The following is a 12,682-nucleotide window of genomic DNA, read 5'->3' as shown; positions in this document are numbered from 1 at the left end:
ACGTGGTTGAAATATCCTTCATTTGCTGATGCTCTGTGGCTAACCATGGTGGGATGGGAAAGAAAGGAAGAGAAAAGAAAAAGAATCAAATTTTGGTGGGAAAATTCTAAGACACCAAACCACTGCTCCCTCACTCTTTTCTTAATATGTGTTTGGTTTCTTACATTATGCCAAAGATATCCCTAGATTGTAGTTCCGTGTAGATCTTTGAGAAGTCAATTATTGGTGGGAAAAGTTAATGCTCTTTTTATGGTAAATGCACCACAGGAAGGGCGTCTATTCAGCAGCTATTTATTGAGAGTGTGTGTGATCAGGCCTGTGAACAGTAACCTCAACCCATGCTTCCTTTTCTCTGGGACATTTGCCTCTGTGGGGCATCCCAGCAGTTTCTCTCAGGTTTCTAACACTAGATCCAACGACCGCATAAACCAGGGACCAACAGTGCAAAGGTTATCAATGGAAAGAGTCAGGGTAAAGGTCACCCCAAATAGTAGCAGATATGGATCTTTGGAAACAAGTGTTCATGAAGAACCTATTAAGGGTAAAAGACTACCATATATTAATGGAAGAAAAAACAATACTGTCTGAAATAACTAGTGAGCAGGGGGAGAAGTGGCAACATCCATCCATTTTAACAACAACAGAGCTGTCTCGACAGCATGAAGCTTCGGGAGCTGCCGTGGGACTTGAGAGGAAATGTGGTCAGGACTGTCTGTCAAGGGAATCTTTGTGAGAGATGAGATTGAGGGGACCCCTGAAGGCCTACTGTGTGTTAGATAAGCAAAAAACATTCCAGAGAAATGGGGCGATAGCAACAAAAGCTTGAAGAGGAAAGACAAGCCTGTGACACTGTAAAATCAATGCAGCGACAGGAAATAAAAAGCAAAACGAGCCGGGCGGTGGTTAACATGCCTGTAATCCAAGCACTCTGGGAGGCAGAGGCAGGCGGATTTCTGAGTTCGAGGCCAGCCTGGTCTACAGAGTGAGTTCCAGGACAGCCACGGCTCTACCGAGAAACCCAAACCCTGTCTTGAAAAAAAAAAAAAAAAAAAAAACCAAAAAAAAAAAAAACCAAAAAACCAAAAACAACAACAACAAAAAAAACAAAACGAAACAACAAACAAACAAACAAACAAAAAAAACCCAAAAAGCCCACAGGGAGGGCAGGGGGATAGCACGGACGTGGACAGCCTCCCAGAGCGTGCCTTCTTACCACAACCACCGTCTACGGCCACCATTTGCTCTGGACTCACAAGCATCAGGCCTCTTGCCTGAGAGAGGATGCCCACGGTCCTCCAATCCCTGGGCCAAGTGGAGGGGGGTTAGTTTTGGAAGAACAACGACTCAGCCAAACGGGGGCACGGATGATGGAGGAAGACAGGGGTACGCTTCCAACTGCTATCTTATTGTTTACACATATAAAGATGGGGGCAGAGAGACAGCTGCATCCAGGAGAGCTGTCTGGGGAGGAGCATTAGCCCACCACTGAAATCCTGATCCAGCTCAGGCTAACTGCCCTTTCTTGTGGTACTATGATTGGCCCATAAGATCACCACAGGCTAGATCAATTGTGGGTAGCTCAAGTTTGCCTTCCCCCAGTGACAGAGACACATTCGGCTCTAGTTTTTCCTGGCACAGTTATTTACATGTTTCTATTCCCTTGTGATCAGTTGTCTAATTGGTAAACTAGGGAGTCTCTAAAGAAAATGTCCTGGTTCTTTGAAATGCCCAGACCACACTCTGTCTCAGCAGCACAGGACACTGGCTTCAGGGCTAGCCTGAAACACATGCATCAGCAGCTGAGTGCCACGTGTCTAGGGACCAGTTGGTCAGTTTCACTGAGTATATTTGCTTTGGAAACTTTTCACCTTTTGTCCACCTCAACACTAAAGGCTCTGCTGATTTCCTATGCCAATTTCCACATAAAGCTGAAAAAGCCCCTGGGCAGTTTATTTTATTTTATTTTTTTAGAAAACACCATTATTTGCAATTGGAATACGTGGAATTAGGGTGCAGGAGACTGGTTCAAGGCCCGTTGTGCGGTCCTGGGAGCCACATGGAGGTGAGAGATGGCGCAGAGTGGCCTCCAGCACGCCCACTTACCAGCTTACTTTTGACCAACTTTTCTATTGCACTGACAAGGTCTGCAGCAGTCGGCACGTCAGTGGGAGCCTGCCGGGCTGCTAGCAAAGAGGACTGCAAGACACGGACAGCAAAGGAAGAGCGGGTTAGCCAGAGTGAGGAACGCGGTGAGGAAGAACCACATACTCCAAAGCTCAGTTAGGAAGGCACAGCTGAGGTGCAGAGACAGAGACCACAGAGGGAGATGGGGGCTTCGTGGGGTAGAGGTAGGCCTGCATATCCCTGGGAGGGGATCTGCTCAGTGACAAAGTACAGATGGGCCTGGCTTTCCTCAGAGGCTGACGGGAGGGGTCACTGGATGCCCCAGGAAACCCACAGGCAAGGGCTATGCCTACTGATAGTGGAGCAGGAGAGCAGCTGCTCTGAGGGAGATCAGGACTTCAGTCTTTTGTGGTAGCCCGCTGTGGGTCTGGAAGCTTCCATGGTCTGGAAGGTATGAGCAAGTCCAGGCTCGCATGTGGGTGAAGGAGATAAACTCCGGCCTCACTACAGCCTCAGCCCCAGATCGGCAGTGTGTGTCAGGCAAGCCTGGCACCTCTCCCCATATCTTCTCCCCCCACCCTTTCGTTCTCATTCCCACCTCCCACCACACACATGCACCCCTGGTACTGTAAGGCTCCCCAAAGAGTTGTGTGTCACATGCTAGGACTCCCAGAGACCCTGCTCACAGTGAAGCGAGACTCCACTATAGGTCTCTCTGTGTCCTTCCCCTGGACCAGTGGCAGGGCTTTGTGTAGTGGCTGTTTGCATAATGGGGGGACTTCTCCCCCACACTGAAGGAGCCTCTGGTTATTAGTCTGCTTGCTTTTCTGTTTTTTCCATCCTCCTGAGGGAAAGCTAGGGGAGAGATGGCTAGCTCTGTATTCACGTGTGTGTTTCTAGTCCAGTGTACCAGGGGAGGGGGGAGAGGGCAGAGGGAAGAGGGCAGAGGGCACAGGACAGAGGGCAGAGGGCAGAGGGCAGAGGGCACAGAGCAGACAGCAATGGTGTTCCCAGGCTGAGACATGAGGAGAATTACTTATAAGAATAGAAAGAGCAATGTCCCGGGCTGGGCCAGCTTCAGTTTATCCCTTCAGGTAAGGGAAGAGTTTCAAAAAGAACTTTGCATCTTTGCTTTTAAGATTGGGGAGAACAAATGAATGCAGTTAGAAAAGATAAAACAATACTGTCTTTCCTTTTTTGGGGGGAGGGGAATGCAGAAAAAAATGTCTTGCTTTGAAAAATCTAGTTACCATCTCTGATTGGGTAATCTTACTTCTGGTAACTCATTCAGTCAGAGGTCCGAAGAACAGGAGCTGGAGCTACAGAGTAATCGTCAGGGGTATTACTCAGAGGTCCAAAGACCGGAAACACCTAAGGCTGTCCCACAAAGGTCCACTCATGACAATTATGGAGCATATGGGTCAGTAAAATATCCTCTGGTTACTGAAATGAAGGTTGGACAGGTAACACTATTGAGATTCTGACCACAGGAATGGATAAAGCACTGATGGCCACATATAGTGGGCGTGGGAACATCCACACACGCGAGTAAAGGATACACGGCACGGGGAACACAGGATTGAACTTTCAGTTAAAGTTCCTTCAGGGCTGCTGGGACACACCTAGAATTTCAACATTCCGTAGGCAGAGGCAAAGGAACTGCAGCAAGTTCAGGGCCAGCTGGTCTATGAGATGAGTTCCAGGCCAGCCAGCTACTGAGACTCTGTCTCCTCCAATCAAAATTGTTTCAATAAATTCAACTCTACATGCTAGGAGTGCTGGGTAAGACTTATTCCAATTCCAAATATTTCAACAAAAAACAAATGGACAGAAATCAAATAAGGCAGTGTGGGGAGAGTTACTACGTCTAAAATGGGATTACTGCGTGGACTAGGTACAACAAAGAAAAGGATCACATAGATACCTGGGGTAAGTCTATATTCTCAGTTAAAAATTATCCAGGAACAGCCTAACATCCATTCACCCCCAACAAACTGTGTGAGGGGACGAGGAGAGGGTTCATGGCCTATTTTATGCAGACAATGGAACCTGGGAACTCTACCACTCCTGCCCCTACCCCCCATCATACATATTCATTCTCTCTCTCTCCCTCTCCCTCTCCCTCTCTCTCTCTCTCACACACACACACACACACACACATTCTCTCTTTTTTTCTCTCTCTCTCATACACACCCACACACCCATACATTCTCTCTCTCTCTCACACACACACACACATATATATACACATACACACATACTGTTCACAAGGCATTTTACAAGGGTGGGTGGGGAAGTCAGGAGGCTTGATCTCATGAAGGTGAAGAGCAGACATCTCTATCTCTGGGCATCCCTTTGGGTACAATGCCATACTTCTTTTTTCTTTCTCAATGGCCCAGAGTCAACTTGGCCTAGAAGCTAGGGTCCCAACATCTCTGTGGAAAGAGACACAACTGTATGCGTCTTAGGGTGAGCACCATGGGAGGTGACCACATCTTAATCCCTGGCTCTTCCTCCAGCCTTGGATATTTACTATGGGTTAGCAACCAAATGCAAAGCAGACAGAATTAAAATCAGAGATGCTGGCACATCCATCAGCAGAGCCCATGGAGCATCCTGCCATGCTTGGCCTGCTAACTCAAAGGAGGCTTCCCCAGTCCAGGGCACAGGGAAGAGCATAGTGAGGGGCAGAGACAACCAGGCGAGTCACCACCACCACAAAACAACACTGGAAGACAACTGAAAGTTGCAACTTCCGATTCAGTGACCAGAGCCAAGCCACTATAAGAAGGCAAGAAAAACCCAAGGAGCCCAGGCATGACTGTGAGGGAAGCAAGGAGACACAGCACCACCACAGCTCCAGTCGGGCATGGTGGCACATGCCTTTAACACCAGCATTAGGGAGGCAGAGGCAAGTGGATCTCTGTAAAACTGGGGTCAGTGGAGTCTATATAATGAGTTGCTGGCTGGGCAAGGCTACATAGGGAGACCTTGTATCAAAAGAAACAAAGCAGCCCCATTGCAGGTCAGTGCCTGGGAGTCAAGACCGCCAAAGTCAAGCCACCACTCGGGAACAAGTAGAAAGAGCTGACAACTGGGGCATCAGTGACAGAGGGACATGGACCTTTCCAACCAGTGAGCAGAACATTTCACAAAGCACAAAGGCGGTGGCAATTTGGCATGCCTTGCTTTTCCATGATGGACAACAACCCTTCCACCACGAGCATCTCTGCCCCACATGCTGAGATGGTAGAGTTTTAACCGCACTGGCTCAAGGGGAAGTGACTGTGGTTAGACTTTTAGAGCCGAATGCAGAAGACAACTAAAACACAGGTTGTGCATCAGGCATTATGCAACGATTGCCACAGATTCCTTTCAGGACGGCTGCCTACACACACAGGACCAAGGGACCTTTATGTGTTCCCAGGCGGATTCCTACTTTAGCTGGTCTTTGCATGTCCCTGCACTGCCCAGAACAAGGCCACGCCTCCATGATCTCCCTACACTGCCCAGAACAAGGCCATGCCTCCATGATCTCCCTACACTGCCCAGAACAAGGCCACGCCTCCATGATCGTGGGAGAGGACACCTGCTCACTGACACCCGTGTCACCGAGGGCTCATGAAGGGAAAGCATGGAGGGGAGGGCAGTGCTGACTCCCGCCTCATATAGGAAGAGAAATCTCAGTGGAGCTCCTACCATCTCATCTTGGGTGGGGTCGTTGTCAAAGATCTTCATGGGCGGAGGGAGGGGCGTGTGGGAGTCTTCATCGGGCTCGTCCTCACCCCAACCCTTCTTGCTCTTCTAGAACAGAAGAACACCATTAGGTACGGCCGCACCAATAACAGATGACAATAAGTCAGGACTTGACATTTAAAAAAAATTCTTAAGGAGAAATACTCAGGAAGGGGAAAGGTTGGAAGTTGTTTTTTTTTTTTTTTTTTTTTTTTTTAAAAACTAATTTCCCCTCCCTTTCCAACCCCTTGCCTCCACTTCTTCCTCCCCCTCCCCCCAGGGTCATGAACTCATGATTCCTATGTCTGCCTCTTGGGTGCTGGAATTACAGGAAAGTATATGTCACCACACCACGCCTAACTTCAACTTTTCCTGAAGGGCTATTAAACTACCATCCAAATCTCACCAGGGTTTTATGCCATTTCTAACCTGAGAAATGGCAATCTAAACTTGAGAAATGTAATTGAGAAATTACAAGACAGAGTCTGGCTCTGCATCAGAAAGAATTTCCTAGCTTCACCAGTGACTGGAGTTGGCGAGTTCTGCAGATAAAACGGGCATTTCATTTCCCAAGCTGAAATGCACCCCCTATATTTTTAGTATAGAATCTCAGCTCTACAAGAGCCCAGTGTTCTGTGACTAACATAAGGTCAGAGGTCTCACTGCAATGTCACCAGCTGCCTCTAAGTTCCTCAGTGAGCTGAAGTCTTGTCCACTGTGGCCTCCACATATTCTTCATAGCTCCCCTCTGCAACTCCTTTCTTTCTTTATTTGAGATAAGGTCCCAGTGTGTGGCCCCAGCCCGTCTAAAACTCAGTATGTAGCACAAGCTGGCCTCAAATTCAGAGATTGGCTGCCTCTGCCTCCCAAGTGCGGGACTAAAGGAGGCCATTACCACTGCCTGACACTTACAGACGCTTTACAGGTGACACTGATCAAAATCAGAGTGACACAGTCTCCGGCCTTGCATGCTTGCTCTGGGACTGGCCAGTTTTGATGCCATCCTCAGTAGAGGCATGGGATCGACTGGCCAGAGATTCCTATCTCTGAGTCTGGCAAATCTTTATTCCTGTCTACTTGATGGTCATAGTCTGTGAACGGGGCACAGATCAAAGTAGTCAAGGCTCAAGAATTCGAAGTCCAAGGTGACACAGTACTAGAGATGGTAGACCTGCTTATTACATGGCTGGGAGGGAACATGTCGGAGGTCTCTTGTGGTGGAAGAGAGCAGCGGGCCCTGGTAAGCACCTCGTCAGCGCTGTCTCCCTGAGGGGTCGTCTCATCGCCAGGCTTGGGCGATCCCAGGTCAAAGCTCTTCCGCCCGTCCCGGACTTTCTTTTGCTTTTTGATGTTTCCGTCGGTTTTCCCGCTGTTGAGGCGGCGCACAGGGCTGGTCAGCCACTTTTTGAGGGTGTTGGTGGAGCGCTTGGGACCAGGGGAACTGTGGATGGAGTTCAGGGAGGGCTGGGACTGCAGGTTGGCCACGGACTCGGATTTGCCCCCATTCTCATTGGAGGAATGAGAGTATGAATCTGAGGAGGAAGGACAGACAGAAACATCACGTCAGTACCTGTTGACGCAGGCTTTTGAACTGCTGAGTAAGACAGCTTCACCCTCAGGGAGCTACATTAGAAATCAAAAGGCCTGCTGTAGACCCAGGCAAGAGACAGCAGTAACAGTTGACATTGATCCAAATGTTCACATGTGAGATGCCATTCCAGGGTTATACCATTCTGTTTTATAGAAACAGAAACCCACAGGAGACAAAGGCTCCTGTTTCCATGGAAGTTATGTTCTGATGAAAAATAAAACAGACTATAAGAACAAAATAGGTAAAGTATAATAGATAATGAAAAGAGCTATTATAAAAAATAAGGTTGGGCTGGGCTGTGGTGGCACATGCCTTTAACCCTAGCACTCAGGAGGCAGAGGCAGGTGGATCTCTGAGAATTGGAGGCCAGCCTGGTACACAGAGCAAGTTTCAGCGTAACCAGGGTTATAGAGAGAAACCCTGTCTTGAAAAAACTAATGATGATGATGACGATGGTGGTGATGGTAACGGTGATGGTGATGATGGGAAGTGCAGTGGGGGACAGAGGGTGGGAATTACCAGTAGCTGAGGCAAAGCATCATGACGCAATGTGTGGGCATCGGACATCTTACCTAATGGTGGCAAGAGACAAGCCATGTAGCCATTTGACAAAGGCCAATTCAGGCAAGCAGAAGATGAACAAGTACAGCTGTTCCAAGATAAAATGTGGGGTGTGCTGGGCTGCTTCAGTGCAGTGAGCAAGGGGAACAGAGTGGGGGTCAGTGAAAACCAAAGGGACTGGACCACCCACACTGGGTGGCCAATAATCTGATACCTTCGTTTTTACCTATAGGGAAAATTCCCAGAAGATGGATACCATCTATCGTACATACTTATGTCCTTCTTACTTGTAATTGAGGACAGTGGAAACAGACTGCCTAGGAGGCCACCACGTTCCTTTCAGCTGAGGGATGCTGGTGGCCTTCAGAAGGGATCAGACTTTGGATCCGTTGTGACAGTAGGACCAAGGATAAAGTTTCCGAGGCAGGCAGAGTATGGGAAGGGAGGCCAGTTGTAGGCATCTTTGAGATGCTCTTAGACAGACACTAGCAGGCAGGCTGAGGAGCTGCTGGACTTCAAGCCTGGAGCTCGGGAGAGAAAGTGCCGTCGAGCTGGCGGTGACTGAGGGTTACAGTGAAGAAACGGTGCTGGAAGCTGTGGATGAAAACACCAAGCAGCATGGGTGTGCGGGACGGAGAAGTCTGGAGACTCAGCAAGAGGTAGGAGGATGAGAAAGTGAAGAAAACGTCAGAGAGGCAGAGGCCGGTGAGAGCAGGAGCTGGCCAGGAGGCTGACGGAGGAAGGAGATGTCAGCTGTGTCAGAAGCTCCTTCACAGGTCAAGAGTACTGACCAAAGAAACCTTAAACTTAGTTGCACAGACGTCACCGGTGACTTTGCAAGAAAGCAGCTGTGGTGTGATGGAGGGGGCGTGTTCATTCTGCAGGACGGAGAGAGGAAGGGACAGAGTGCGCAGAGGAAGTCTGTTTTGTTTTAAAGGGACGATGATTGGAGATCAAGAGAGTTTGCTTTGTTCTTTCAAACAGGAGAAATCAGCACATTGTCTGTAAGCTGCTGTGCCATCTCAGTGCTTTAATGAGCTCACAATAGCCTAAGCGTTTTACATGGACTATCTCATTTCATTCTCTGACAACACAACCGGGCTCACAGGGTAGAGGGTTCTCTTATTATCTTCATCTTACAGAAGAGGAAACTGCCCATTTAGACACAGCAATCAGTTTGCCCAAGGACATACAGTTCCCAGGGACAGGGCGAGATCGGTTGGCTATTCAGCCGGACCTGAGCAATAAACCGTGCAACTGGCCCTTCTCACCTGTCCACGGCCAGAACGTCAGTTCCCACTGACCGACAGGCAAAGCAAACCCAAGGAAGCCACACTGTGACAGCTAGAGCATAGCACAGGACAAGTGTGGAAGACAATCCTTATTGAACTCCTTCCGCTCCTGACATCTGAATACTTGCTAATCTTTGAGGGGAGCAGTACTACATGTACAGAGGCTAGCCCCTAGACTACCTGACTAATCCAAAGGCAAGAGTTTAAAGTCCCCTGCAGGTGTTGTTCCAGCTCCAACCGCTCAGCGATGGCGCTTTTGGTTCCACTCATACTGAGAAAACTAGGGCCCCCAGACTTCTAGAAGTTGCACAGCAACACCAGCATATTGGCACCCAAGGCAGGTGCCAAGCAAGACTCACTAACCAGAAACGACGTCACAGAGAGCATAGTGGAGAACGGGTTCTAAAAATATAAGATCCCGGCTACACACACATCCACTGCACAACAGCAGAGAGAAGTCGGGAGGGAGAGAGGAGATGAGAACAGAACAGCAAGACAGAACACAGGAGAGAAAGATTTTCCCACAAAGCCCTGTGTGATTAATCACCAGCCGGCTGGTATGGACCGACTCTCCTGATAACTGTGCAGGGTTCAGGGGAGGGTCATAACTGTGTAGGAGAGACTGGACTGGAAAAGTTTAAGGGAAGAGATGTTTTGGGGAAGGGCAGCTCCCAAAGGGCAGGATAACAAGACCAAACGGAAGGTAAGCTATCCAGTTCAAAGCAGGCCCTTTCCAGGGAGTAAGATCAGTGGGGCAGGAACCAGGCGGAAGGGAGCATTTGGAGAGATATTAGCTAATAGACCAGACTGTGAACTTTGAGATTCTGGTAGGAAATGACAGAAAAAGGAGAGGTTTGTTTGCTTGTTTTGCTTTTTGTTTTTTGTTGTGTTTTTCAAATTAATCTGGCATTTTTATACAACTATCTTGAGAAGAAGGGATGGAATTCAGATCCAGATAGTCCTATTAGGGTTGTGCCCAGGCTAGAGAATACGATGCTGTTAGTGTTTGGAAGACAAATGAGAGGTGAGGGTGTCATGAATGCTCTTAACTCCCATGATCCTGGGATAGCTGATCTCCACCCCAGCCCCAGTTTGCAAACTGGTGTTTAAACCAAGGAAGTGGTTGGGTGCCTAAATGGTGTTCTAGTGGCTTTTCATAGCTACTCGGACACTGAATCACATTTTCCTGTGTGATTCTGCCCTAGACTTGGACAAGAGATCTCACCTAGCCTTTTCTGCCTCAGAGCAGAAAAGAAAATCCTGAAATGAAGAGAACAAATGTATTTGACAAGACAGCACTGTCTCCAGAATCTCCTGGGAGCTGATAACCCTTACCTCCAGGCTGGGGCTCACTGGGCCTTGACCCTGCTGGGGGCACTTCTCAGGGGCTGTTAGGGCCTTGTGCATACTTTGCAAAGCAACAGCAGAATATCTGTGTTTAGAAGCACAAACACAGAGCTCCCTGGTATGAAGGGGAAGCTACGGGGAGGGCTGCTCTGCTCAGGGAACATCTGGGGATTCACTGGCATCTCTTTAAGGACAAAGGTGTAATCTTATCTCAGAAAATTCTTCTCTGGCTGTGGTCTGGTGTGTTGACATTATTTCTCAAGTGTTTGGTATGGGTGATAAGCATCTGCATCTGCAGTGGCGCAGATAGAAACAGGGCCTCCCTGCAGATAAGTAGCAGGCTTTCCTCCTTCACTAGGCCCCAGGGATGCAATGGACTCCAAGATTTCGAAACCTAGATTTATAGCATATGCTGTGTCAGCAAAGCAACAATCTCAACTGCACCAACTATGCCTCAGTTACCAGGCAAAGCAGTTGATGTTCCAGGGCAAACCATGGCTTGGCTCTGACATTCCCAGATGCACGTTAGAAACAGCCATTCCTCTTCCCCGCCTGCTACTGATACTTGCTTTTATGCTTTCTGTATAAAGTGATGGCAAAAATACAAGAGTAGAAAATGAAATTTCCAGGATTTTCTCAATGTTGTTTCAAGTTTGTTTTAGGCAAACAATTGGAGTCATTTAGCAGTGGCAATCCAAGTCATAAGCAATATGTGATTCATCATCTAGCCAGTGTCCTATCATAAGATAGCCATTTTCAAATCACTTTGTGTGGGGAAAGAGATAGGATTGGGGACACAGGGTCTTATCATGTAGTCTTGTCTGTCTCAGAACTTGTTCTGTAGACCTGGTTGGCCTCAAATTCATAGGCCTCATATCCACCAACCTCTGCTTCCTGAGCCCTGGCATTAAAGGCACACATCACCCGCCTGGCCTAAATCACTTAAAGTGCCTAGTTGTAAAAGACTGTAGAATGACTTGGACAAGAAACAGCTGCCTCTTCAGGTTACTATGCCTGTACCATCTCTATAAAACAGCTACATTAGTGAAATGTGTTCCCAGTAATAGGACAGTACTGTGGCTAACGCACACCAACTACAACAATAAACCTGTCTCTCACCCAGTCATAGTTGAGGTAGATTACATGAATTATAGTTCCCATGTTGGGATATAGAAAAATGAGAGGCTTTCAGCAAACCAAGGCCTGTAGTCAGTGGCAGAATCAAAACCCAAATCGAGGTGTGCAGCACACACCTATAGCCTTATTTCTCTTTATATGTTCAGCCCGTGGATTCCTGAGCCTCTGTGATTATGGTATAAGGGACTACCAGTTGCTAGTCTATTCAACATTTTAATACAAATTTACCCATACATTGTATTTATGATAAAGTTTCCATGTTGAAAACCATCTTCAAATTTACCCAATAATTGTGTGGGTCAAGCAACAGAGCCACAGTCACAAACTAGTAACAAAACTGGGACCAGACCTGGCATCCCCTGACCACTCAGGCTGTGGGATCAACACCCGCTCTTTACTCTGAGGTTAGGAACTGCCCTGAGGACTGGTTTCGACTGTGTGGGAGCTGTGGACACATCAGTAAATGAGACTCCCTTATCTGCAACTTGTTTACAAGATTAAAAATAACAGTGAATTTCCTGAGGCAAATTTTTACTATGAAATTGTTTTGTATCTTTGTATTTTCCAAGACAGGGTCTCTCTGTGTAGCCCTGGCTGTCCTAGGATTCACTGTACAGACCAGGCTGGCCTTAAACTCACAGAGATCCACCTGCCTCTGCCTTCCTAGTGCTGGGATTAAAGGCATGTGCTACCACCACCACCACTATCCCCCGAAAAATATTTTTAAATAAAGAAAAATATGGAAAAAAGAGAGCTATTTACTTATTAAAATGTACACATTTTATCATATTTTCTTCATCTGTTTTTTAAAAGTGAAAGGTTTCAGATATAGCTAAAGGTGGCTACTTATTTTTATAATCTCACACTTTCCTCCCATCCTAGAGTAAAAGGCAGT

At 47.6% G+C, this 12,682-nt stretch overlaps 1 protein-coding gene across 9 annotated transcripts in view; it reads right to left on the bottom strand.

The window, feature by feature from the left end:
- Positions 1-12,682, bottom strand: part of LOC127665874 (kalirin-like) — a 108,181-nt gene that overhangs the window by 62,644 nt on the left and 32,855 nt on the right. For 3 of the 9 annotated variants that reach the window (XM_052158470.1, XM_052158474.1, XM_052158475.1), the window contains exons 2-3: positions 7,108-7,391; positions 5,824-5,928 (exon numbers count right to left, since the gene is read on the bottom strand). In XM_052158470.1, coding sequence (XP_052014430.1) covers positions 5,824-5,928; positions 7,108-7,391 — 389 coding nt within the window. Of the gene's footprint in view, positions 1-2,103; positions 2,197-5,823; positions 5,929-7,107; positions 7,392-12,682 lie in introns of all 9 variants that reach the window. The other 6 variants (XM_052158472.1, XM_052158476.1, XM_052158477.1 and 3 more) reach the window with 3 other exon arrangements.

The sequence above is a fragment of the Apodemus sylvaticus genome, chromosome 15 (assembly GCF_947179515.1).
Source record: "Apodemus sylvaticus chromosome 15, mApoSyl1.1, whole genome shotgun sequence".
Lineage (NCBI taxonomy): Eukaryota > Metazoa > Chordata > Mammalia > Rodentia > Muridae > Apodemus > Apodemus sylvaticus.
Note: the sequence above shows the minus strand (reverse complement) of the source record. Positions and strands in the feature narration are given on the sequence as shown.